The sequence below is a fragment of the Coregonus clupeaformis genome, chromosome 16, assembly GCF_020615455.1.
Source record: "Coregonus clupeaformis isolate EN_2021a chromosome 16, ASM2061545v1, whole genome shotgun sequence".
NCBI classification, from domain to species: Eukaryota; Metazoa; Chordata; class Actinopteri; order Salmoniformes; family Salmonidae; genus Coregonus; species Coregonus clupeaformis.
In genome coordinates, this window is record NC_059207.1 from 15,847,897 (window position 1) to 15,874,998 (window position 27,102).

The 27,102-nt window shown below is 44.7% G+C and overlaps 1 protein-coding gene across 2 annotated transcripts in view; it reads left to right on the forward strand.

The window, feature by feature from the left end:
* The first annotated feature begins 567 nt into the window (after positions 1-567).
* fibcd1a (fibrinogen C domain containing 1a) overlaps positions 568-27,102 on the forward strand; it is a 103,479-nt gene continuing 76,944 nt past the window's right edge. Inside the window, exons 1-2 of one of the 2 annotated variants that reach the window (XM_041900405.1) lie at positions 568-974; positions 1,173-1,255. In XM_041900405.1, coding sequence (XP_041756339.1) covers positions 1,184-1,255 — 72 coding nt within the window. In that variant the 5' untranslated portion in view covers positions 568-974; positions 1,173-1,183. The remainder of the gene's footprint in view (positions 975-1,172; positions 1,256-27,102) is intronic. The other variant, XM_041900406.1, reaches the window with a different exon arrangement.

Sequence of the window (27,102 nt, forward strand, 5' to 3'; positions counted from 1 at the left end):
GAATCAAGATTCTCTGGTCTGATGAAACCAAGATTGAACTCTTTGGCCTGAATGCCAAGCGTCTTTGGCCTCCAAAAAAGTAAATGGAAACGCCCTCACAGCTCAATGGTAGATAGATTATACAGGCTTTACTATGACCTTTATGTGAGACAAGAGCAAAATAATATAATTGATTTAGGCTACATTATTACATGCTGTTTCTGATCAGTGATGGATGAGCAAACGAATAAATGAGCTACCACCTCCACTTGTCCAGCCAGAGATCAGACTGGTCTGCCCCTGCCATGTAGGCTAATGATAGGTATAAGGGCAATGTTGAACAAGCTATCCTCCTTATTCTCCTGTGGAAATGTTGAGATTAAATTAATTACCTGCATCATCTCAGAGGGAGGTGAAACGGTGCATGAAGCTCATGAAGGTAGGCTATAGACAGGCATTAATGTAACACACACACATACATGCACGCATGAACACTCGCGCGCACGCACACACGTACAGCCGCTCTCACACACATACATACGCGCGCGCGCGCGCAACTCGCACGGCGAAGGGGAATCACTGAAGCTTGGATTTCACGTCGAGCGGCTCTTGCCCAGTGCAATATGTTGCTAATCTGATAGACTGCGCGTTGAATCATTTCAGAGAGCCGCTTCATGCTTATCAACTTCAACCAGGGAAACCAGAGGCGGTTTTATCTCTTGCCCGAGCTCTCTCACTTTTTAACAAGGACATAGCCCACGCGTAAAACCTCGACAGGACACGTGTAATTTTGAGTCAGAACGGATGAAATAGAAGCAGGTTTTCTTCTAGGTTCTGAATAACGACGGGTGAAGTTTTGATTCATTAGGATCTGCAACCCATCGAATGCTTACTGTCAAAGTGCATGTGTGTTTTTTAGTAACAAGAAGGAACGTTATAGCAATTTCCTAATTGCGGAAATTCAGAGGAACTATTCTTTGCAAGGGGTCCTACAAGTATGTATGATATCAACATGTTTGTACTACTAGATTCCCATCTGGACCTCCTTTAGAATTGTAGAGATCTGTGCGGTGATTGAAGTAGTTTTTATGTGTAAACCTTTTCCCCCTTCTTATTGGAATAGTTCAAACAACATAGACCCTGTGGTTGACAGTCTTTCCCTTTACCAATGATGTCAAATCTCGGATTTTAAGATTTTCAGAGAATGGTAAATGATCGATGGAAAATCATGAACAGTGTTTCAGAACTCGAAGATGGACATCAGCATAAATCTCAGGTAGGCATTGCATGCTGCAAAGACTCATTCCTTGCTCTGCTCAAAAACAACAACAGAAAACAGGTGAAAAGCCTGCAGGTACCAGAAAGTATTTAATATAATAGCATTCATATTGTAGTGGCTCATAATATTGCATAGCTATTGCACATAGTTACACATAGAAAACAAATGACAATTTATTTCGTGGGGACTAAATGTGCCTTTTTAGGGAAAGCCATAGCCTACCTATCACATACGGTATATCTACAGTTCCGACTTTAAAGTTATGCTAATATGATGTGAATTGTGTGTTAAATTCCAATATTATATGATTTGCTTGTAGATCCATAATAGTGTAGGCCTATCTATTTAATTGCGTACATTCATTTATTGTCGTCTATCCATAAATTGTTGTTGAAGCGCTTGTATTGATGATGATTTCTAATTGACAAATGGAAAGATGTCCAAATGATCCATGGAAAAACAGAAATTGAAGCCTTCTCTACCATTGGGCTTTTTTCCCCTTAGCTTGTCATATTTTGAAATTAAAATATGTTGACCATTCATTGTCGGTCCACTTACTCAACAATTTGTGCATCTATTGCAACATGAGCCAGCTGCAAATCTGCGAATTTGTTTTTTAAATAAATGCCTGTGTGATGTGATCCTCATTGAACAGTTTCTTATGTCACCTATTAGCTGTATACTCGGTACTGGTACCCCGTGTATAAAGCCAAGTTACCGTTACTCATGTCACCTATTAACTGTATACTCGGTACTGGTACCCCCTGTATAAAGCCAAGTTACCGTTACTCATGTCACCTATTAGCTGTATACTCAGTACTGGTACCCCGTGTATAAAGCCAAGTTATCGTTATTCATTGTGTATTTATTTCTCGTGTTATTATTTTTCTATTATTTCTCTATTTGTCTCTCTGCATTGTTGGGATGGCCCTGTAAGTAAGCATTCCACTGTTAGTCTACACCTGTTGTTTATGAAGCATGTGACAAATACATTTTGATTTAAATTGATTTATAACAGTCACTGAAGTGAGTGAGAGCACTTCTATATGCTAGTTAACCATCTCAGTGGAGTATTTGGCATTGTGGAATGACATGCATAGGTTGGGCTAGGGTTGTCAAGTAGTATTATTTAAATGGAGTTTGGTGTCTGAGATGATACATTTTGGCATGATACACTTCTCTTTTTGCAGAGTATTAGAGAAGTACAGCATTAAGGGTCTTTTTATACAGATTAAGCTTGTATAGTAGGCCAGTGACTTTCAGCTTTTTGTTTAGTTGAAAGTGTGGATTTCTGCTGACAGGTGAACCAGGGGATCATAACCTTAGGAGCTTCTTATCACAGGTGAACCCACCATGCATGTTTTTCTCTCATTGTCATAATGACTATGATGTAGACTTTTAAGTTCACACACACACACAGAGAGAGAGAGCTGTCTCCATGTGAGCCCAATGAGTTTCCGACATCACCCTGATCAGCGTTCAATAAATGCTTAATTGCTCCAGTATGGAACAGCTATCATCGAGATGTTTGTTACAATTGCATCAACGCTGTTTAATGACTACAGGATCTGTGCATCTTTAACTTAAGTATTCCAACAGACCAATCCCAAACGTTCTTTCGTCCTTCACTCAAGTGACACAATACAAATGAATTTATGAATCATCCTTTCATAGAAACCAGTTAGGGATTCATTGGCTGCTTTGACTGGTGTTTAACAATAAAACACCCTCCCTACCGGAGAGACATAGGTCCCCATGGGACCAGTACAACTAACGCCTCTCATCCAGTGGAAAGAAGGAGAAGTGTATGGAGGCAGAACACTAACACACACACACAGAAATGCACACAGTATGATGGATGCGTTCGGTAATCCCTTCCCTTGCTCTTGGTGGCACATGCTTTTCCTGTGGAGTGTAATTTGATGAAACAGATGGCCTTGGCCCAACAGGTAGTGTATCTGTGAAAGAGGTTGACGATGTCCAGCCAGGGAGAGGTACCATATCTGTATAGCCCATATACAGTGTATCTTCTCATTAGAAAGATGGTACTTGAAATACTGTTTAGATGAACAGACGACCGCATTCAATAGCATTGAATGTTTTAACTCTCAAAGCAAAACAGGTATAGCCTGCTGATTCACATGGAACAGTTTCTTATGTCACCTATTAGCTGTATACTCTGTACTGGTACCCTGTGTATAAAGCCAAGTTATCGTTACTCATTGTGTATTTATTCCTCGTGTTCTTATCTTTCTATTATTTCTCTATTTTTCTCTCTGCATTGTTGGGAAGGCCCCGTAAGCAAGCATTTCACTGTTAGTCTACACCTGTTGTTTATGAAGCATGTGACAAATACATTTTGATTTAAATTGATTTATAACAGTCACTGCAAGTGAGTGAGAGCACTTCTATATGCTAGTTAACCATCTCAGTGGAGTATTTGGCATTGTGGAATGGCATGCATAGGTTGGGCTAGGGTTGTCAAGTAGTATTATTTAAATGGAGTTTGGTGTCTGAGATGATACATGTTGGCATGATGCTCTCTTCTCTTCTGGCAGTACAAATATAGCCCATAACTATGTTATATCTATGTTTATTATCAGCGTGCAGTTGACTACTACAAGGCTTTATGTAAAACTGAAATCCTTACAAAGAATGCTCGTATACAACTGACTGGGAACTCTGGCTTTGGTTGAGGCGAAGGAGATGAGATTACCGTTCTGTTTTATAGAGTCTGCCTCCATTCCTCACTGTTTGCTGTGACCAAGTGTTGTAGGCCTATCTACAGTATGAGCATTTTTGGAATGCTGCAGCAGTTGGCACATATTTTTAGCCAACAAATTATTTCTGTTGTGGACAGATCTTCTTCAACACCGTTACAGTATATCCTGTGAGTGAATCAGAAAATGAATCAGAAAAGTTAATGACCATGCATTTAGGGCATGCTGAGTTGATGGGGAAGGTTAGTGAAGCTTTAGGATTTATGGCTGTGGATAGTTCCACATGGACTCTGTCTGTACATTGGACCAGTGATGTAGTGGTAAAACAAAAATAGATGAGTAAAGTAACACTCCCTAAACTTTCAATGAATTTTTCCGCAAAAGTTGGTAAACTGTCAAGCAAAAAAAATGGTGGGTAAACTGTGTTTACTTGCAATTGCCCTCCACTACACCACTGCGTTGGACTAAATTAAGTATAGGTCGAGAGGCAGATATGAGAGTAGATTCTTGGATGGAAGTTATCAGCCTCATGAGGCCCAGTAAGACTGAATTTAACTCCATAAGTGGCCTTGATTGTACGGTAACACGCTGACCGCAGATCAGGGAGCACGGACGCACACGCACACAGACAGACACTCCACACACACACACACACACACACACACACCTGATAACTGGCTTTCTCTCCTTTGGCGTAATGAGAGAAGAAAGGGAATCAATCCATCTCTCTCTCTCTCTCTCTCTCTCTCTCTATATATATATATATATATATATATATATATATACAGTGTATATATATATATACAGTATATATATACAGTATATATATATATATATATATATATATATATACAGTATATATATACAGTGGGGAGAACAAGTATTTGATACACTGCTGATTTTGCAGGTTTTCCTACTTACAAAGCATGTAGAGGTCTGTAATTTTTATCATAGGTACACTTCAACTGTGAGAGACGGAATCTATAACAAAAATCCAGAAAATCACATTGTATGATTTTTAAAGAAATTCATTTGTATTTTATTGCATGACATAAGTATTTGATCACCTACCAACCAGTAAGAATTCCAGCTCTCACAGACCTGTTAGTTTTTCTTTAAGAAGCCCTCCTGTTCTCCACTAATTACCTGTATTAACTGCACCTGTTTGAACTCGTTATCTGTATAAAAGACACCTGTCCACACACTCAATCAAACAGACTCCAACCTCTCCACATTGGCCAAGACCAGAGAGCTGTGTAAGGACATCAGGGATAAAATTGTAGACCTGCACAAGGCTGGGATGGGCTACAGGACAATAGGCAAGCAGCTTGGTGAGAAGGCAACAACTGTTGGCGCAATTATTAGAAAATGGAAGAAGTTCAAGATGACGGTCAATCACCCTCGGTCTGGGGCTCCATGCAAGATCTCACCTCGTGGGGCATCAATGATCATGAGGAAGGTGAGGGATCAGCCCAGAACTACACGGCAGGACCTGGTCAATGACCTGAAGAGAGCTGGGACCACAGTCTCAAAGAAAACCATTAGTAACACACTACGCCGTCATGGATTAAAATCCTGTAACGCACGCAAGGTCCCCCTGCTCAAGCCAGCGCAAGTCCAGGCCTGTCTGAAGTTTGCCAATGACCATCTGGATGATCCAGAGGAGGAATGGGAGAAGGTCATGTGGTCTGATGAGACAAAAATTGAGCTTTTTGGTCTAAACTCCACTCGCCGTGTTTGGAGGAAGAAGAAGGATGAGTACAACCCCAAGAACACCATCCCAACCATGAAGCATGGAGGTGGAAACATCATTCTTTGGGGATGCTTTTCTGCAAAGGGGACAGGACGACTGCACCGTATTGAGGGGAGGATGGATGGGGCCATGTATCGTGAGATCTTGGCCAACAACCTCCTTCCCTCAGTAAGAGCATTGAAGATGGGTCGTGGATGGGTCTTCCAGCATAACAACGACCCGAAACACACAGCGAGGGCAACTAAGGAGTGGCTCCGTAAGAAGCATCTCAAGGTCCTGGAGTGGCCTAGCCAGTCTCCAGACCTGAACCCAATAGAAAATCTTTGGAGGGAGCTGAAAGTCCGTATTGCCCAGCGACAGCCCCGAAACCTGAAGGATCTGGAGAAGGTCTGTATGGAGGAGTGGGCCAAAATCCCTGCTGCAGTGTGTGCAAACCTGGTCAAGACCTACAGGAAACGTATGATCTCTGTAATTGCAAACAAAGGTTTCTGTACCAAATATTAAGTTCTGCTTTTCTGATGTATCAAATACTTATGTCATGCAATAAAATGCAAATGAATTATTTAAAAATCATACAATGTGAATTTCTGGATTTTTGTTTTAGATTCCGTCTCTCACAGTTGAAGTGTACCTATGATAAAAATTACAGACCTCTACATGCTTTGTAAGTAGGAAAACCTGCAAAATCGGCAGTGTATCAAATACTTGTTCTCCCCACTGTATATCTCTGTCTCTCTGTCTCTCTGTCTCTCTGTCTGTCTCGCTCTCTTGTCTCTCTTTCTCTCTCTGTCTCTCGCTCTCGCTCTCGCTCTCGCTCTCTCTACATCTTGTTCTCATGTGCTCTCTGTCACATGTCAGTCAATGCTAGCAATTGTCTCATTTCCTAGTTTGATATGTCTTAAAGGTAGACTCAGCCATATAACATCATCATACAAACAACAGGGCAGTTTCCTGCTTATAGACATCAACAACAACAGACTGCTCTTCCAATTTGCTCCCTCCCTTGGGGCATGCCCGCTTTGGGGAGAACCAACAGCGGCTGTAAGCAGGAAGTTGTCCGGTTGTTTATGATAATGTCATATTACTGAGTCTACCTTGATCAATATATTCTGTTTTATGACAGCAGCCATTTGTCCTGTATTGAATTTGTTTATCGTCACATGACCTTCTGCTAAGAAAATGTGAATGAGTGAACACAGCAAACATCAGTTAGCAGCACAATGTTGACGAAGTTTGATATCTGCAGAAAAACATAATTACACACCCCTAAAAAATTTATAATAATAATGGAAATGGGAACTTTTATTTCCACCTCAAAAGGCTGTTTTTATTTTTATGCATCAATAAGAACGCCACAGAGTTACTTTTACACCCAAATAATGTAACTTGATGTCAGATGATGATGTCTTCGGCATGTGTGTGTGTGAGCGCACACTTGTGTATGTGTTTCAGCTAGGGACTGGACTGTGATAGCAGACGCTGAGGAAGTCTGCTTACAGGGAAACATGAAGCGGAGATATTAATAGGGCCCCCTACTCTCCCCTCCTAATGTCTCTCAGACAGTTATCTCTGGGAGATGGCTCATTAGAGCATCCTGTCCTGCCACTGGCCCATCCAATGACTAGCCCACAATCTGCCAGCTCCCATTTGCTGCACGGTCGGACCTATTAAGATGTCCGAGTACGCCCACGTTACTGTCGTGTTATGATGAGTTTCTAGGGTATCAAGTGATTACGAATGTAAGGATGTACTTAGACACTTTTGATGGGGAGTTCATACAATATATTTAATATGTACCATGGTTAGTTATAACAGAAGGACAAAGCTTTGCCTCTATCATCTCCCTCACTCCAGAACAAAGATCCACTCTCTCTATATATACACTCTGTTACAAGTCTCTCCACGAACATCTGGTAATCATCATGGGCACTCCCATTCTTTGATGTTATTACTCTTTATCCCAAGTCAGTATATCCTGTCCATCAATCATGCTATCATAAACATCAGTAATCTCCTTTGACATAACGGAATGTAGACTCCGTGGCACCAAGCCAATTATCTACTAACTAACCTGGTCCCCACGATACTATGACATGACATCATAACACTATAAAAACCTAATATCAGGTCGTCAATCTGAACATGACAGTATGGAAACGATGGGTTGTTGTGTTTGCGTCTGTTGCATTAGCTTCTTACTGTATAAGCCAATTGATCCTAGATGTGGATATAGGATCAATTAATCAGATGTGGATATAGGATCAATCATTCACCATTTACCATGAGGAATCAATTTTTTGGATGAATTGTCCCTAGAATATAAATCTACAGGCTCAGGCCTCCTTGACTAAATTGGTACAAGTTATGGGGTTATTTTCTTGAGCAGTGAAAAGCAAGTTGTTAACATTTAGTCGTTGAAGCGGCAGAGCTCAAATCGTATCTTCAACAATGAAAGCGAAAAATACTCTGGCTAAAATGTCAGACGGGTTATAATTTGAGCTACCTCTACTGCCAATGCACACATGTTCTACCCTTTTCTCTCTGTTTCCCTCATTCTGATGTCCAACCATTCTTTGTTCAATGTGTTTTTGTTTTTTTCATATTCAATGTACCTTTTTTTATAGACTGCTTTGGTAACAACCTTCCATTTCTACCAAGCCTAAGGGAACCCTGAGGGCTCTTATAGCCCTGTTATCACTGACGCCAGGGATCACCCTGGTGTGAAGCCACCCGAAGGAGGTGCAAATGGCTTTGACCTGCTCCACTAGCCGGTCAGCAACCAGCGAAAGGAGCAGCAACACACACACTTACACACACGCACACAGACACATGCACACACACACAAACACACACACACACACACACACACAAGCCATTAAAATGAGAAGAAATGACGGTGTAGTAGAGAAACATTAATGCTGTTGATGACTTTTGAGTGGACTTGGCATCTGTCCCATCAGATCATAGACTGATAGACTGTCAAGCACCATAATCCATTATGGACAATCGAATCAGGCTTTACAGTACATTCTAAAACTCTTACCAGCCATGTCAATCTGTCAGACCGGCCTCAAGTCATCACAGTTCCAATGTGCCAACCTGACATCTAAGCAGAGCAGTGGTGTCACGGTTCCCTCAGACAGAACCCAGAAGCAGACCAGGACAAGGAGAGTTGAACGAAGGTGAGGGTTTATTACAGATTCAAAAAGGTGCAGGATAATCCAGGGAACAGAGCGGGCGGCGTGGATGAGTTGTTGAGGGTGCAGTGGTTGGTCCAATGATGGCTCGGCAGCCGCCGACCATCAGGCAGAGGTAGGGTGAGGGTTCCGGACGAGTGACTGGAGATGGAACAAAAACGGAGGTAAGTCAACAATAAACCAACAAGGTACAAAACAACAAAACTAACGCTAGAAGCTCTAGGACTGATACTCTGATAAACCTACTGTTCATGGCTAACGATCCGGCAGGAACTGGATGTTTGGCCAGAGCCTAAGAAGGGTGATGATCAGGACCAGGTGTGCAGATTGCTGATGGGATGCAGGTGCGGAAAACAAGAGAGCTCCCCGGAGCGTTCCCGAACCCTCGGGAAACTGGAGATCACGAACAGGAAAAACTAGTCACCAGACAGGACCCGACTCAGACTGCCGGGATCGTTACAGTACCCCCTCCGACAGACGCCACCGGGCGGACCTCCCGGAGCGCCAGGATGGAGGCGGTAGAAATCACTGATGAGGTCAGCATCTAGGACCTGTCGCCGCGGAATCCAACTCCTCTCTTCAGGACCATACCCCTCCCAGTCCACGAGATACTGGAAACCCCCGGCCCCGCCGTCTGGAATCCATGATGCGACGCACCGTGTAGGCAGGACCACCTCCCGATCATCCGAGGAGGAGGAGGAGGAGGCGGAGGAGGCAACAGAGGACTGAGGAAGACAGGCTTGAGGCAGGAGACATGAAAGGTGGGATGGACTCTGAGCGTCCTCGGTAGTTTGAGTCGAACTGCCACTGGATTGATCACCTTCTCCACCACAAACGGACCAATGAACTTCGGTAACAACTTCCTAGACTCAGTCCGTAAAGGAAGATCCCGTGTGGCCAACCAGACCCTATCTCCGATGGTGTAGGTGGGAGCGGGGATCCGGCGACGATTCGCCTGGAGCTGATACCGGTCCGAAACTCTAAGGAGTGCCTTTCTGGCCCGATGCCAGGTCCGGTGGCAACGGCGAATATGGGCCTGAACAGAAGGCACTGAGAGCTCCTTCTCCTGAGAAGGGAACAAGGGAGGTTGGTAGCCATACAGGCACTGGAAGGGAGACATCCCAGTGGCAGATGTAGGGAGAGTATTGTGGGCATACTCAACCCAAGGCAACTGAGAGACCCAGGAGGTGGGGTTGGAAGAGACCAGACAGCGTAGCGTGGATTCCATCTTCTGGTTGGCTCTCTCCGCCTGACCATTGGATTGGGGGTGAAAACCAGATGTGAGACTGACTGTAGCTCCAATGGCCAAACAGAAGGACTTCCAGACAGCAGAGGTAAACTGAGGGCCACGGTCGGAAACGATATCACTGGGCAAACCGTGGACCCTGAAAACCTCCCTAACCAGGATCTCGGACGTCTCCGAGGCAGAGGGAAGCTTGGCAATTGGCACAAAGTGGGCGAACTTGCTGAATCTGTCCACGATAGTCAGAACGACCGTGTTCCCCTCAGAGCGGGCAACCCAGTGACGAAGTCCAGGGCCAGATGCGACCATGGTCGCCGGGGAATAGGAAGGGGGGTGAAGTAGTCCAGAGCTGGGCCGATTGGTACTCTTATTCTGCGCACACACTGGACAGGCAGCAACAAAACCCCGAGTATCCTCGGCCATGGCAGGCCACCAAAAAGCGTCTGCGAAGAAACGCCATTGTCCGAGCCACGCCAGGGTGACAAGCCATCTTACTGGCGTGGGACCATTTGAGGACAGCAGGACGAACCGACTCAGGCACAAACAACCGACCCGGGTGGACCGTTACCGGGACCGGGCTGAGTCCGAAGGGCCGCCAGCACCTCCTCCTCAATCTTCCACATAACTGCTCCCACGACGCAGTTCCGGGGGGAGAATTGTCTCGGTCTTGGACCCACTCTCCTCCGTCTTGGAGAACATCCGGGACAAGGCGTCCGCCTTGCCGTTCTTAGATCCAGGTCGGAACGTCAGGAAAAACTTGAATCGTCCGAAAAACAACGCCCACCTGGCCTGACGGGAGTTGAGGCGTTTAGCCGATTGCACGTAAGCAAGATTCTTGTGGTCAGTCCAGACAATAAACGGTTGCTCCGCCCTCCAACCAGTGGCGCCACTCCTCCAAGGCAAGTTTCACCGCGAGAAGCTCCCGGTTACCCACATCGTAATTCCTCTCCGCAGGCGAAAGGCGACGAGAGTAGTAGGCGCAGGGATGGAGTTTACTGTCTGTGGAGCATCGCTGCGACAGGATGGCGCCAACTCCCACATCAGACGCGTCCACTTCAACGGCGAACTGACGGGCCGTGTCCGGTTGAGAGAGAATCGGTGCGTTGGTGAATCGCCTCTTCAAATCCAGAAACGCTCGATCCGCCTCCGGATTCCACTTGAAGGTCCTGATACTGGAAGTCAAGGCAGTTAATGGAGCGGCCACACGGCTGTAATCCCGGATGAATCTGCGGTAGAAATTCGCAAACCCCAAAAATCTCTGGAGCTGCAATCTCGTACCGGGCTGGGCCCATTCCAGAACCGCTCTAACCTTCTCCTGGTCCATCCTAATCTCTCCCCTGGAGATGATGTACCCGAGAAAGGATGTCGTGTGGGCGTGAAACTCGCACTTCTCGGCCTTCACGAACAGGCGATTCTCCAACAATCGCTGCAGAACCTGCCGGACATGCTGGACGTGGTCGGAAGGTTCCTTCGAGAAGATCAGAATGTCATCCAGGTAAACAAACACAAAGAGACCGATCATATCTCTCAGGACGTCGTTTCACCATACTCTGGAATACCGCTGGAGCATTGGTCAGTCCAAACGGCATCACCTGATACTCGAAGTGACCCATCGGTGTATTGAAACCCGTCAACCACTCGTCCCCCTCTCTGATCCGGACCAGGTGATACGCATTGCGTAGGTCTAGCTTGGTGAACACCGTAGCACCCTGTAAGGAGTCGAAGGCAGAACTCATCAAGGGCAGGGGATACTTGTTCTTGACCGTGATGTCATTCAACCCCCGATAATCAATACACGGTCGAAGAGAGCCATCCTTCTTACCCACAAAGAAGAATCCTGCCCCCAGGGGTGATGACGAGGGACGAACGAGACCAGCAGCTAGGGACTCCTTGATGTAGGTCTCCAACGCCTCACGTTCAGGTCGGGAGATACTGTATAACCTTCCCTTGGGGTAGACAGCTCCAGGAACCAGGTTGATGGCACAATCATATGGTCGGTGGGGAGGGAGTGACAGAGCCTTCTGCTTACTGAAAACTTCCCCCAAATCGTGATATGTCTCGGGAACCAGGGACAAATCTGGGGGTTTAGCCTCAATCACCTGACTGGGAACCGAATGGGGGCAGGCAGTCTTGAGACAGTTAGCATGACAATCAAGGCTCCAACTCGTTACCTTGCCCGTCACCCAATCGAACGTGGGATTGTGTTCCTTCAGCCAGGGGTATCCAAGGACCAGAGGAACATGGGAAGACGGCAGAATGAAGAATGAAATCATCTCAGAATGATTCCCCGACAACCGCATCTTAACCGGTTCAGTCCTCATCGTGATACGTGCCAGACTACTGCCGTTCAGAGTGGTCGCTTCAATGGCTTCCGGCAATTGCTCCTTGGAAAGCCCCAGCTGTTCCACCAACTCGGCATCAAGAAAGCTTCCATCGGCACCTGAATCGATAAAAGCGTTAAGCGCTAAGCTCTGATTCCTGTTCACAAGGGTAGCCGGGAAACGGGGTCTGACAGAGGTACTGAGAGGTTGAAACTGGCTCGCTAAAAGTCCTCCCAACTTTAGCGAGCCGGGCAGTTTGACGACCGCCGGGAACAAGTGGAGATGTAATGTCCCGAGCTACCACAGTAGAGGCAGCAGTTGGTCTTACGTCTATGTTGACGCTCCTCCTTGGTTAACCCGTGCCGCCCCACTTGCATGGGTTCAGAATCGGGAGAGAGGACCTCTCCACTAATCCATTGTGGTGGAGAATGATCGACGTGTTCTGGTCCACCACCCGACCCGACTGGGAACTGAGAAGCTGATCGATTGACGGACCCCATTGCTTCTCCCTCCTTCGCTCTCGGACTCGATTATCCACCCGAATAGACAAGGCTACCAAGCTGTCCAGGTCACTAGGCTCCGGATAGGAGATCAACTCATCCTTGAGCTGCTCCGACAGACCCTGGTAAAAGGCCGCTTGCAGAGACTCCTCGTTCCACCCACTCTCCACCGCCAACGTCTTGAACTCGATCACGAAGTCGGCCACGCTGCGAGTTCCTTGGTGAAGCGAAACAGGCGCCCTAGCTGCGTCCCTCCCTCGGACGGAATGGTCGAAGAGCTTCCTCATCTCGGCCGTGAACCCCTGGTATGAAGCCATGCAGGGGTCTTGTCGTTCCCAAACGGCTGAAGCCCACTCCAGCGCTCGACCACGCAGCAACGCAATCACAAAGGCTATCCTAGCCTTGTCTGTGGCATAAGAGTAGGGCTGTAGATCGAACACTAATCCACACTGCATAAGGAAGGAACGGCATCTTCCCAGCTCCCCCTCATATCTATCCGGCGTCGGAACCTCGGGCTCACGGAAGGACACAGCTCCAGAAGCGGCAGGCGAGATGGGTGAAACCGGTAGTGGATCCTCCACCGGAAACTTGCGTTGGTTCTGGACCTCCGTCAGACCGGTAGAAAGGTTCCGAACTGACAACGCGATCTCCTGTAGTACCGTGCTATGATGGCCCAACATCTTCTCCTGATGGGTAATGGCATGGCGAACAGAGTCCAGGTCCGCTGGGTTCATTATTGGCCGGATCGTTCTGTCACGGTTCCCTCAGACAGAACCCAGAAGCAGACCAGGACAAGGAGAGTTGAACGAAGGTGAGGGTTTATTACAGATTCAAAAAGGTGCAGGATAATCCAGGGAACAGAGCGGGCGGCGTGGATGAGTTGTTGAGGGTGCAGTGGTTGGTCCAATGATGGCTCGGCAGCCGCCGACCATCAGGCAGAGGTAGGGTGAGGGTTCCGGACGAGTGACTGGAGATGGAACAAAAACGGAGGTAAGTCAACAATAAACCAACAAGGTACAAAACAACAAAACTAACGCTAGAAGCTCTAGGACTGATACTCTGATAAACCTACTGTTCATGGCTAACGATCCGGCAGGAACTGGATGTTTGGCCAGAGCCTAAGAAGGGTGATGATCAGGACCAGGTGTGCAGATTGCTGATGGGATGCAGGTGCGGAAAACAAGAGAGCTCCCCGGAGCGTTCCCGAACCCTCGGGAAACTGGAGATCACGAACAGGAAAAACTAGTCACCAGACAGGACCCGACTCAGACTGCCGGGATCGTTACAAGTGGAGCTTTTTGGCTTCCATGTACATTGATTAAAGATTATGAATATGATAGAGAAATCACTTGTTATTGCCCAAACACCAGAGTTACAGTACATTCCAACAGACTGTAGTCGATAATGTGTATCTGAAAACTCCAAAGATTTATTTCCAGTGGTCTCTGGATTCTAGACTTCACTCCTCTGCATTTGGTATGGCCGACATCATATACATTTCTAAACAACACATTGCTATGCAATGTCTCTGTGTTGCCCGGCTAATGCATTCTGCTCTGATTAATGCCGACTTGTAAAGATGCTGTGAGCCACTAACTGAAAATAATGGATTACTGTGATTACCTGCAGTGGCTGAAACTGCCTTCCGTTCCTTTCTTCCAATGATAAAACGTTTCCATTTGCTTTCTACTTAAATGAGCGCTTACTGTTCATTTATCTTTGTAGTTGCAGGCAGGGCTGGGTCAAGGCGAGGGATAAGAAGATATCTATTTTCTACCTAGTGGTTGGTATTCATTTGATCCTACGGCACCATGGCTCCTAATGAATAGTCCTCTCCTGTCTGCTATCCACCACTGATTTCAATGTGACCTTTGAACTAGAATATAACTATTAGGAACCCTATTACCTCCTGACGATTTATTAATGAAGATTCTATTTTAACGGCAAGACCTAATACTGCATTTAGATGAGGGACACAAAAAACGTCATACCAGTAGGCATAGTGGGACAGGAAAGCAAGAAAGACGGTGATGGCAAAAGCAAGCCAGCATGACGGTATGCGTTGCTATGGTGATTTCAGTAAATAAACAGTGCAAATCAACATCCGGTAGAAAACAACACTACGGCAGACAACAAAAGTTGAAATATTTGAACTCTGGCGGCAAGTCCCATCTACCGTGGCAGCTGAAGGCATTCACCGCCAGCCTCTACGGCATATACCGTCGTTCTCTAATTGAAAACAATGACATCCGGTTTGGCGTCTAGCGTCTACCTTGTGCCATCTAAACGCAGCATAAGTCTATATTACTGTAGGAGGTTATGTGGATAAGCATGTTGCAGACAGTGAAATTTAATGAACAACGGTTCAGACCATTCATCCAGTATGTGAAAACTCCAAGGATAAAAAAAAATGTCTCACCCCCAAGCCACATCCAGGCCTGTGGAAGTGGTCTCCGGAGCCCGGCTCCAGCCTGCAAGACAAATTGCAGAGGAACCTGCCTGCACACTGGTGGCTACTGACACTGCAGCTGGAGACCCGGTCTGTCTGAACAGGAACTGTCTTTAGGCTGCAGGAGAGGAGGACAAAGGAACAGAGGCAAACACATAACTACATTCAGGCACATTGCACACATACACACCAGTGTTTCCCGTAAATGCATATAGGGGAAACACTGCACACACACACACACACACACACACACACACACACACACACACACACATACACACACAGACAGACAAACACACACTTGTATACAAAGTACCGATACGGTCCTATTTCTGCAGGTGCTTACCTGGTATTCATTAAAGGGATAATCCACCCCCAGAAATAGAAATCATGAAACTCCTGTCAATTTGGTGAAAGCCTATTTTCTATCAGTGGGTAACATTTTCTCCATGATTTAACTTCTAAGTGTTCCGTCTGTGAAGGAAGTTCCAACTAGGAACGCATCATAGCTACATGGTTCTCGTCACTGGAGATAGGGGTAACACACTATCACAGTTCATAACGCTTTTAAAACAATTATCTGCACTCCAGATCGCCAAATCAGCCAATAGATAGTATGGGCATACTTGTCTAGAACACATCCATCCGTTTATATCGTCATGACAAAGTATATATTTAGCTTACATCTGCTCAATCTAAACAGTGTACCAAATTATTAAACTCAGTTTCTCCTTCAAGTACCATCTCGCAATGCACCCTGTGTGTCTGTGGGAAACGTGGGAAAGGGCTGTTGTTGCCATAGCAACATACTCTGCACTCGCTCTGGGCAGAGCGAACTGCAAATTGAACTATGTGAGATATATTCCTAAATTGATAGTGCAGTTTGTTTAGGCGATTTTACAGCTAGCTAGCTACTTCACATGCTGATATTGACTTTGGCATTATTGTGTGTAGTTACATTTGCTAGCTAGCAGCCAGCCCAGAGAGAGTGCATTGCATTGTGGGTTTTGGAGTCGACTTGAACAGATTTCCACAACGATTTTCACATGTTGCTACCAACCTTGTTATAACGACAAAATTAAACATTTGTTCACAAAAAAACTATGTTTTCACATATTAGTGTTATTTTGCCATCCAAAATAGCAGTTGCTTCAAATGTTGATTTCTTACATTGTGAAATTAATGACACATCATGAGGATGGCCGCAAGTTTTTAGATAAGAATGAGATTCCCTTTTTTCATCCTATTGATTGATATCGGTGGAATTATCGTCCGATACCGATATAGCGTTAAAAGGCCAATATCAGCCGATCGGTCGGCTCTAGTGGAATTGCACTTTAGTTAAAATAAAAATAAGTTATTCCCATTGTGGCTCATAACTTCCTTATATGAGGTGAACATTTTGAGTTACCCTCTGTTCATATTTGCATTTGAATAGCTATGCATCATACGTACTGCTTACAGTACATTACCCCCTAGTTCCTCTACTCAGCTGATAAATATGCATCCGGCCATCCATTCTTTTAACATTATACAATATCAGTACAGGATAGCTTAACCACAACTGGAATCGAGCTCTTTCCTAATAATTTCTGCCCTTCCCATTGCACTCAATATCAGTTTCTCAATTAGAAACAACCTCCCTACCACTACCACTGAATGTACTGTATGTATTGCTCAGTATTGTCCTAAATACAGTGGCTTGCGAAAGTATTCACCCCCCTTGGCATTTTTCCTATTTTGTTGCCTTACTACCTGGAATTAAAATGGATTTTTGGGGGGGGTTGTATCATTTGATTTACACAACATGCCAGAAAACTTGAGCGTGCATAACTATTCACCCCCCAAAGTCAATACTTTGTAGAGCCACCTTTTGCAGCAATTACAGCTGCAAGTCTCTTGGGGTATTTCTCTATAAGCTTGGCACATCTAGCCACTGAGATTTTTGCCCATTCTTCAAGGCAAAACTGCTCCAGCTCCTTCAAGTTGGATGGGTTCCGCTGGTGTACAGCAATCTTTAAGTCATACCACAGATTATCAATTGGATTGAGGTCTGGGCTTTGACTAGGCCATTCCAAGACATTTAAATGTTTCCCCTTAAACCACTCAAGTGTTGCTTTAGCAGTATGCTTAGGGTCATTATCCTGCTGGAAGGTGAACCTCCCAGTCGCAAATCTCTGGAAGACTGAAACAGGTTTCCCTCAAGAATTTCCCTGTATTTAGCGGCATCCATCATTCCTTCAATTCTGACCAGTTTCTCAGGCCCTGCTGATGAAAAACATCCCCACAGCATGATGCTGCCACCACCATGCTTCACTGTGGGGATGGTGTTCTCGGGGTGATGAGAGGTGTTGGGTTTGCGCCAGACATAGTGTTTTCCTTGATGGCCAAAAAGCTCAATTTTAGTCTCATTTTAGTCTCCTTTTGGCGAACACCAAACGCGTTTGCTTATTTTGTTCTTTAAGCAATGGCTTTTTTCTGGCCACTCTTCCGTAAAGGCCAGCTATGTGGAGTGTACGGCTTAAAATGGTCCTATGGACAGACACTCCAATCTCCGTTGTGGAGCTTTGCAGCTCCTTCAGGGTTATTTTTGGTCTCTTTGTTGCCTCTCTGATTAATGCCCTCCTTGACTGGGCTGTGAGTTTTGGTGGGCGGGTTTTTGTGGTGCCATATTCTTTCAATTTTTTTATTATTCGCAAATGGAAGAAACACAAAATAACTGTCAATCTCCCTCTGCCTGGGGCTCCATGCAAGATCTCACCTCGTGGAGTTGCAATGATCATGAGAACAGTGAGGAATCAGCCCAGAACTACACGGTAGGATCTTGTCAATGATCTCAAGGCAGCTGGGACCATAGTCACCAAGAAAACAATTGGTAACACACTACGCCGTGAAGGACTGAAATCCTGCAGCGCCCGCAAGGTCACCCTGCTCAGGAAAGCACATATACAGGCCCGTCTGAAGTTTGCCAATGAACATCTGAATGATTCAGAGGAGAACTGGGTGAAAGTGTTGTGGTCAGATGAGACCAAAATTGAGCTCTTTGGCATCAACTCAACTCGCCGTGTTTGGAGGAGGAGGAATGCTGCCTATGACCCCAAGAACACCATCCCCACCGTCAAACATGGAGGTGGAAACGTTATGCTTTGGGGGTGTTTTTCTGCTAAGGGGACAGGACAACTTCACGCATCAAAGGGACGATGGACGGGGCCATGTACCGTCAAATCTTGGGTGAGAACCTCATTCCCTCAGCCAGGGCATTGAAAATGGGTCGTGGATGGGTATTCCAGCATGACAATGACCCAAAACACACGGCCAAGGCAACAAAGGAGTTGCTCAAGAAGAAGCACATTAAGGTCCTGGAGTGGCCTAGCCAGTCTCCAGACCTTAATCCCATAGTAAATCTGTGGAGGGAGCTGAAGGTTCGAGTTGCCAAACGTCAGCATCGAAACCTTAATGACTTGGAGAAGCTCTGCAAAGAGGAGTGGAACAAAATCCCTCCTGAGATGTGTGCAAACCTGGTGGCCAACTACAAGAAACGTCTGACCTTTGTGATTGCCAACAAGGGTTTTGCCACCAAGTACTAAGTCATGTTTTGCAGAGGGGTTAAATACTTATTTCCCTCATTAAAATGCAAATCAATTTGATTTTTTTGTTGTTATTCTGTCTCTCACTGTTCAAAGAAACCTACCATTAAAATTATAGACTGATCATGTCTTTGTCAGTGGGCAAACGTACAAAATCAGCAGGGGATCAAATACTTTTTTCCCTCACTGTATATACTGAGATCATGTGACCGACCATGTGACACTTAGAATGCACACAGGTGGACTTTATTTAACTAATTATGTGACTTCTGAAGGTAACTGGTTGCACCAGATCTTATTTAGGGGCTTCATAGGAAAGGGGGTGAATACATATGCACGCACTACTTTTCAGTTATTTATTTTTTTGAATTATTTGAAACAAGTTATTTTTTTCATTTCACTTCACCAATTTGGACTATTTTGTGTATGTCCATTACATGAAATCCAAAATAAAAATCCAATTAAATTACAGGTTGTAATGCAACAAAATAGGAAAAACGCTAAGGGGGATGAATACTTTTCCAAGGCTCTGTATGCTCTCACTTTGGTGTGATGACAAAGTGCAAATATCAGTGACGAAATCCAATGAATGCTTAAACAGAACAGCAGGGTGGCTTGTGTGTTTTCCCCTCTTGGCTAGAGGATCAGACTAACACACACACAAGAGGGAGTCTTAATCACCCAGCTGCGGAGGAATAAGTCGACTACTGAGCCCGGAGCACAAAGAGTCCCCTCTGGCCATTTCATTAGACCGTTTAAAAAGACAAAGGAGACCATGTCACAGCCCCACGACATATTGGATATTTTTGTACGATATCTTCATTAGGTTTGAGAGTTTGTTGGTTACTGGTGAAACTAGTCAACATGAGAAAGATGAAAGCTTGGTAGCCAGCTATCGATATACAGTGCAGATGTAGGCTCTTAATTTGATCACCCTGTTGCTTGAGAACTTTCCTGCAATGCAGGACATTTAAAACTTGTAGTGTATTGAGGTTTAAAAAGGCTTCTGAAGTTTGAAAAATGTATCAACCCCTACAAAAATTTCCATTAATTATAATTAACATTTCCTATTGCTGCAGGATTATTTTCCTGCTGAAGCAAACTGGCTCAAATTACAATCCTACATCAGTATAGCCCAGCTTTGCACTGTATCTCTGCAGCTTTGTCACTTCTAGGTAAGCCCAGTAGGAAATATGCCTAAAGCCATTTTAAAGATCAAGGGTAAGCCTCAGCATCTGGTCTCCTTATATTACAGACCTATTTGTAGGGATTGGTGCTCTCCCCAAAAATGATATGTTAGGATACAGTATGAGACATCCTCCTCTTGATTCGGGCAAACTCTGATAGCTTTCTGGGATTATTCTCCCATGGCTGTGGTGTCCAAAGATCAAACCGTTTTCTTAAATTTTCCATGTGCCCTGCAGCCCTCCCCTACTATGAAAGCTTGTCATTGACTTTATAAGTCTGGCTTAGGGGTTTGGATGACCATGCGCTAAATGGGCCCTCAGCAGCGTACTCTTGCAGGCATAGCAACCAGAATAGACCAATCCGGGGGAAATATGTACAATTGGTTAGACGTTAAAGAGACAAACATGAACTGTGCCGTCGAGTTGCCCGTTCACTATGTATGCATGGATGAGAATCATAGCATGACAGTGCCAGCACGGTCACAGGGGGGCAACTAGCTCCCTCGTGAGTATGCTTGAGAATGTTCAGTGTTTGTCTTGAAGGTGAGCTAATTCACCCCACTTATCTCTGGCACTTTCTGCCAGCTGCTGTTTCCAGATTATAATATAAATAATAATATGCCATTTAGCAGATGCTTTTATCCAAAGCGACTTACAGTCATGTGTGCATACATTTTTACGTCTGGGTGGTCCCGGGGATCGAACCCACTACCCTGGCGATACAAGCGCCATGCTCTACCAATTGAGCTACAGTGGCTACTGTCAGATTGAGTCCACTGTACATACAGTGGGGAAAAAAAGTATTTAGTCAGCCACCAATTGTGCAAGTTCTCCTACTTAAAAAGATGAGAGGCCTGTAATTTTCATCATCATACGTCAACTATGACAGACAAATTGAGAATTTTTTTTCCAGAAAATCACATTGTAGGATTTTTTATGAATTTATTTGCAAATTATGGTGGAAAATAAGTATTTGGTCAATAACAAAAGTTTCTCAATACTTTGTTATATACCCTTTGTTGGCAATGACACAGGTCAAACGTTTTCTGTAAGTCTTCACAAGGTTTTCACACACTGTTGCTGGTATTTTGGCCCATTCCTCCATGCAGATCTCCTCTAGAGCAGTGATGTTTTGGGGCTGTCGCTGGGCAACACGGACTTTCAACTCCCTCCAAAGATTTTCTATGGGGTTGAGATCTGGAGACTGGCTAGGCCACTCCAGGACCTTGAAATGCTTCTTACGAAGCCACTCCTTCGTTGCCCGGGCGGTGTGTTTGGGATCATTGTCATGCTGAAAGACCCAGCCACATTTCATCTTCAATGCCCTTGCTGATGGAAGGAGGTTTTCACTCAAAATCTCACGATACATGGCCCCATTCATTCTTTCCTTTACACGGATCAGTCGTCCTGGTCCCTTTGCAGAAAAACAGCCCCAAAGCATGATGTTTCCTCCCCCATGCTTCACAGTAGGTATGGTGTTCTTTGGATGCAACTCAGCATTCTTTGTCCTCCAAACACGACGAGTTGAGTTTTTACCAAAAAAGTTCTATTTTGGTTTCATCTGACATTCTCCCAATCCTCTTCTGGATCATCCAAATGCACTCTAGCAAACTTCAGACGGGCCTGGACATGTACTGGCTTAAGCAGGGGGACACGTCTTGCACTGCAGGATTTGAGTCCCTGGCGGCGTAGTGTGTTACTGATGGTAGGCTTTGTTACTTTGGTCCCAGCTCTCTGCAGGTCATTCACTAGGTCCCCCCGTGTGGTTCTGGGATTTTTGCTCACTGTTCTTGTGATCATTTTGACCCCACGGGGTGAGATCTTGCGTGGAGCCCCAGATCGAGGGAGATTATCAGTGGTCTTGTATGTCTTCCATTTCCTAATAATTGCTCCCACAGTTGATTTCTTCAAACCAAGCTGCTTACCTATTGCATATTCAGTCTTCCCAGCCTGGTGCAGGTCTACAATTTTGTTTCTGGTGTCCTTTGACAGCTCTTTGGTCTTGGCCATAGTGGAGTTTGGAGTGTGACTGTTTGAGGTTGTGGACAGGTGTCTTTTATACTGATAACAAGTTCAAACAGGTGCCATTAATACAGGTAACGAGTGGAGGACAGAGGAGCCTCTTAAAGAAGAAGTTACAGGTCTATGAGAGCCAGAAATCTTGCTTGTTTGTAGGTGACCAAATACTTATTTTCCACCATATTTTGCAAATAAATTCATAAAAAATCCTACAATGTGATTTTCTGGGAAAAAAAATCTCAATTTGTCTGTCATAGTTGACGTGTACCTATGAAGAAAATTACAGGCCTCTCTCATCTTTTTAAGTGGGAGAACTTGCACAATTGGTGGCTGACTAAATACTTTTTTTCCCCACTGTATGGCAAGAACATTAGAACGTCTCACCATGACTGACAGGAAGTGTGCTTTAACATGAATTACCGTCCCAAACGAAACACAGGATATCAACATCTGAGGCAAAAACAACAACAACAACAACAACATATGTTTGGCTGCTGTCCTGATTGCTTTTTTACCCCCTACTGTACATAGGTAGTGGTACACATTCTGTGACTGTGACTGTGTCTGCGTCTGCCCAAAGACTGATCTAATAATAATAATAATAATATGCCATTTAGCAGACGCTTTTATCCAAAGCGACTTACAGTCGTGCGTGCATACATTTTTGTGTATGGGTGGTCCCGGGGATCGAACCCACTACCTTGGCGTTACAAGCGCTGTGCTCTACCAGCTGAGCTACAGAGGACAGGCAGTGGCTCGGTTGATGTCCTTGATCTAGACCCCAACGTCTTTCCCCATTCCCAAGTGGAAGACCAACCACCCTCGACATCTGCACTGACCTTCTAGAACACGGGGAGTGAACTTCTAGAACACTGAACACGGGGAGTGAACTTCTAGAACACTGAGAGCAGTCAAACCTCACGACAGCAGGCCAGTTAAGGGTTCTAACTGCTTCACTGAGCAGAGGTAGTTACATTTCCTGCAGCTACTCTTCCTGGGGTCCAAACACATTAAGGCAGTTAAATCACACATAAAACAAAGATAAAATAGTACATCATATAACATTATTACACCACTACATATCTACAATACAAAATTTATAATACCACCATACAACAATATTAATAAATAATATGCCATTTAGCAGACACTTTTATCCAAAGCGACTTACAGTCATGCGTGCATACATTTTAAAAATGTTTTGTGTATGGGTGGTCCCGGGGATCGAACCCACTACCTTGACGTTACAAGCGCCGTGCTCTACCAGCTGAGCTACAATGTACGTGCATGTAGAGTGCGTGTGCTAGCGTGTGTGTGTGCGTATGCGTGTGTCTGTTCCTGTGTGAGAAGGTAGAAAGCTTCAAGTTCCTTGGCGTACACATCACTAACAAACTTAAATGGTCCACCCACACAGATGGTGTGGTGAAGAAGGCGCAACAGAGCCTCTTCAACCTCAGGAGGCTGAAGAAATGTGGCTTGGCACCTAAAACCCTCACAAACTTTTACAGATGCACAATTGAGAGCATCCTGTCAGGCTGTATCACCTCCTGGTACGGCAACTGCACCGCCCGCAACCGCAGGGCTCTCCAGAGGGTGGTGCGGTCTGCTGAACGCATTACTGGGGGCAAACTACCCGCCCTCCAGGACACCTACAGCACCCGATGTCACAGGAAGGCCAAAAAGATCATCAAGGACATCAACCGAGCCACTGCCTGTTCACTCCGCTATCATCCAGAGCGAGGTCAGTACAGGTGCATCAAAGCTGGGACCGAGAGAATGAAAAACAGCTTCTATCTCAAGGCCATCAGACTGTTAAATAGCCAACACTAGCACACTAGAGGCTGCTGCTGCTGCCTATTGAAATCACTGGCCACTTTAAGAAATGGAACGCTAGTCACTCATAGGTATATACTGTATTCTTGAATGTTCTACTGTATCTTAGTCCATGCCAACTCTGTCATTGCTTGTCCATATATGTATATATTCTTAAATTCCATTCCAGATTTGTGTGTATTGGGTATATGTTGTGACATTTTTAGATATTACTTGTTAGATATTACTGCACTCTCAGAGCTAGAAGCACAAGCATTTCGCTATACCCGCAATAACATCTGCTAAACACGTGTATGTGACAAATAAAATGTGATTTGATTTGATTTGTGTGTGTGTGTGTCTCTTCACATTTCCCGCTGTTACATAAGGTGTATTTTTATCTGTTTTTTAAATCTAATTCTACTGCTTGCATCAGTTACCTGATGTGGAATAGAGTTCCATGTAGTCATGGCTCTAGATAGTACTGTGTGTCTCCCATAGTCTGTTCTGGACTTGGGGATTGTGAAGAGACCTCTGGTGGCATGTCTTGTGGGGTATGCATGGGTGTCCCAGCTGTGTGCTAGTATTTTAAACAGACAGCTCGGTACAATCAGTTTGTCAACATGTCTTACAAAAACAAGTAGTGATGAAGTCAATCTCCACTTTGAGCCATGAGAGATTTACATGCATATTATTAATGTTAGCTCTCTGTGTACAGTTAAGGGCCAGCTGTGCTGCCCTGTTCTGAGCCAATTGTAATTTTCCGAGGTCCCTCTTTGTGGCATCTGACCACACGACTGAACAGTAGTCCAGGTGCATTAAAACTAGGGCCTGTAGGACCTGCCTTGTTGATAGTGTTGTTAACAAGGCAGAGCAGCACTTTATTATGGACAGAGTTCCCCATCCAACATGTTTTGGCCATGACAGTTTACAATCCAGGGTTACTCCAAGCAGTTTAGTCACCTGAACTTGCTCAATTTCCACGTTATTCATTACAAGATTTAGTTGAGGTTTAGTGTTTAGTGAATGATTTGTCCCAAATACAGTGCTTTTAGTTTTTTAAATATTTAGGACTAACTTATTCCTTGCCACCCATTCTGAAACTAACTGCATCTCTTTGTGTTGGTGTGTGGGCAGGTTTACATTTATTGGGATGAATCTTGTCCTGGAGGCTATCAGCTGCAGAGTCAAAATTGTCTATATGTCAAAACAATTCATGAAAAAAGTGTTTTGGTCTTAATTTAAGGTTAGGGTTAGGCATAAGGTTATCAGCATGGTTAAGGTTAAGGTTAAGGTTACGTTTAAAATCAGATTGTATGACCTTGTGGCTGTGCCAGCTAGTGATACCCTGCAGAGCTGCCTCCATCCCAATGAATGTCAACCTGCGATGTGTTGTGTCTCTGTGTGTGTGTGTGTGTGTGTGTGTGTGTGTGCTCGAACCAGGCCTTTTTGGCATGTACAGTACTGAAATTAAATTGCTGCTGCGTCAGCCTCATTATTCCCAGCCGGCAAGGTTTTTTGATTTGCTGCCAGGCTTTTAGCATGAGACACGTATCCTGGACCCTGTGCGCCCTCCCAGTACCCATAGCATGGGTACAACATTAAGGCCAGCACCCCAGCTCATGTCACACCAGAGGGTCTTGACTTTTACTATCCCTGCCTCTTTTTAATGGTGCACAGATCTGAGCTAGCTTCCCCTCTGACTCCCTCCACATAGGCTGTGTCTGAAATGGCACTCTATTCACGGTATAGTTTGCACTACGTTTGACCAGAGCCCAGGGTGCCATTTCGGACGCACCCTAGCTTCCGCTCTGCCACCCTCCACATAGAAAACCGTAGTGCAGTTGAAGACATCCTGAGGACAAGCATGCTCTGTTTAAGTGAGGTCTACAGCTCAGAATGGTTCAGATCCAAGGTTATCTGCTCAAGTGGATTATTGTGTGAAGTGTTTCAGGCTGAGTCATGATCTGGGAGCTATTAAACCATCGCCTGACAATTAACAGCCTGATAGCCTCCCAAATAGCATGGATCAGCATTATGTAGTACAAGCATATATACTGGCCTTGTGCAGGAGAATACAGTGCCTTCAGAAAGTATTCATACCCCTTGACTTATTCCACATTTTGTTGTGTTACAGCCTAAATTCAAAATGGATTGAATAAATAAAAAAATCTCACCCATCTAAACACAAAACTCCATAATCATAAAGTGAAAACATGTTTTGAGAAATCTGTGCAAATTAATTGAAAATGAAATATATAAATATCTCATTTACATAAGTATTCACACCCCTGAGTCAATACATGTTAGAATCACCTTTGGCAGCGATTACAGCTGTGAGTCTTTCTGGGTAAGTCTCTACGAGCTTTGCACACCTGGATTGTACAATATTTGCACATTATTCTTTAAAAAAATTCTTCAAGCTCTGTCAAGTTGGTTGTTGATCATTGCTAGACAGCCATTTTAAAGTCTTGCCATAGATTTTCAAGCCGATTTAAGACAAAACATTAACTAGGCCAATCATCTTGGTAAGCAACTCCAGTGTATATTTGGCCGTGTGTTTTAGGTTATTGTCCTGCTGAAAGGTGAATTTGTCTCCCAGTGTGTGGTGGAAAGCAGACTGAACCAGGTTTTCCTCATAGGATTTTGCCTGTGCTTAGCTCTATTCTGTTTATCCAAAAAAAAACTCCCTAGTCTTTGCCGATGACAAGCATACCCATAACATGATGTAGCCACCACCAAGCTTGAAATATGAAGAGTGGTACTAAGTGATGTGTTGTGTTGGATTTGCCCTGTTTTTTTTGTTGCAGTTTTACTTTAGTACAAACAGGATGCATGTTTTGGAATCTTTTTTATTCAATACAGGCTTCCTTCTTTTCACTCTGTCATTTAGGTTAGTATTGTGGAGTAACTAAAATGTTGTTGATCCATCCTCAGTTTTCTCATATCACAACCATTAAACTCTGTAACTGTTTTAAAGTCACCATTCGCCTCATGGTGAAATCCCTGAGCACTTTCCTTCCTCTCTGGCAACTGAGTTAGGAAGGATGCCTTTA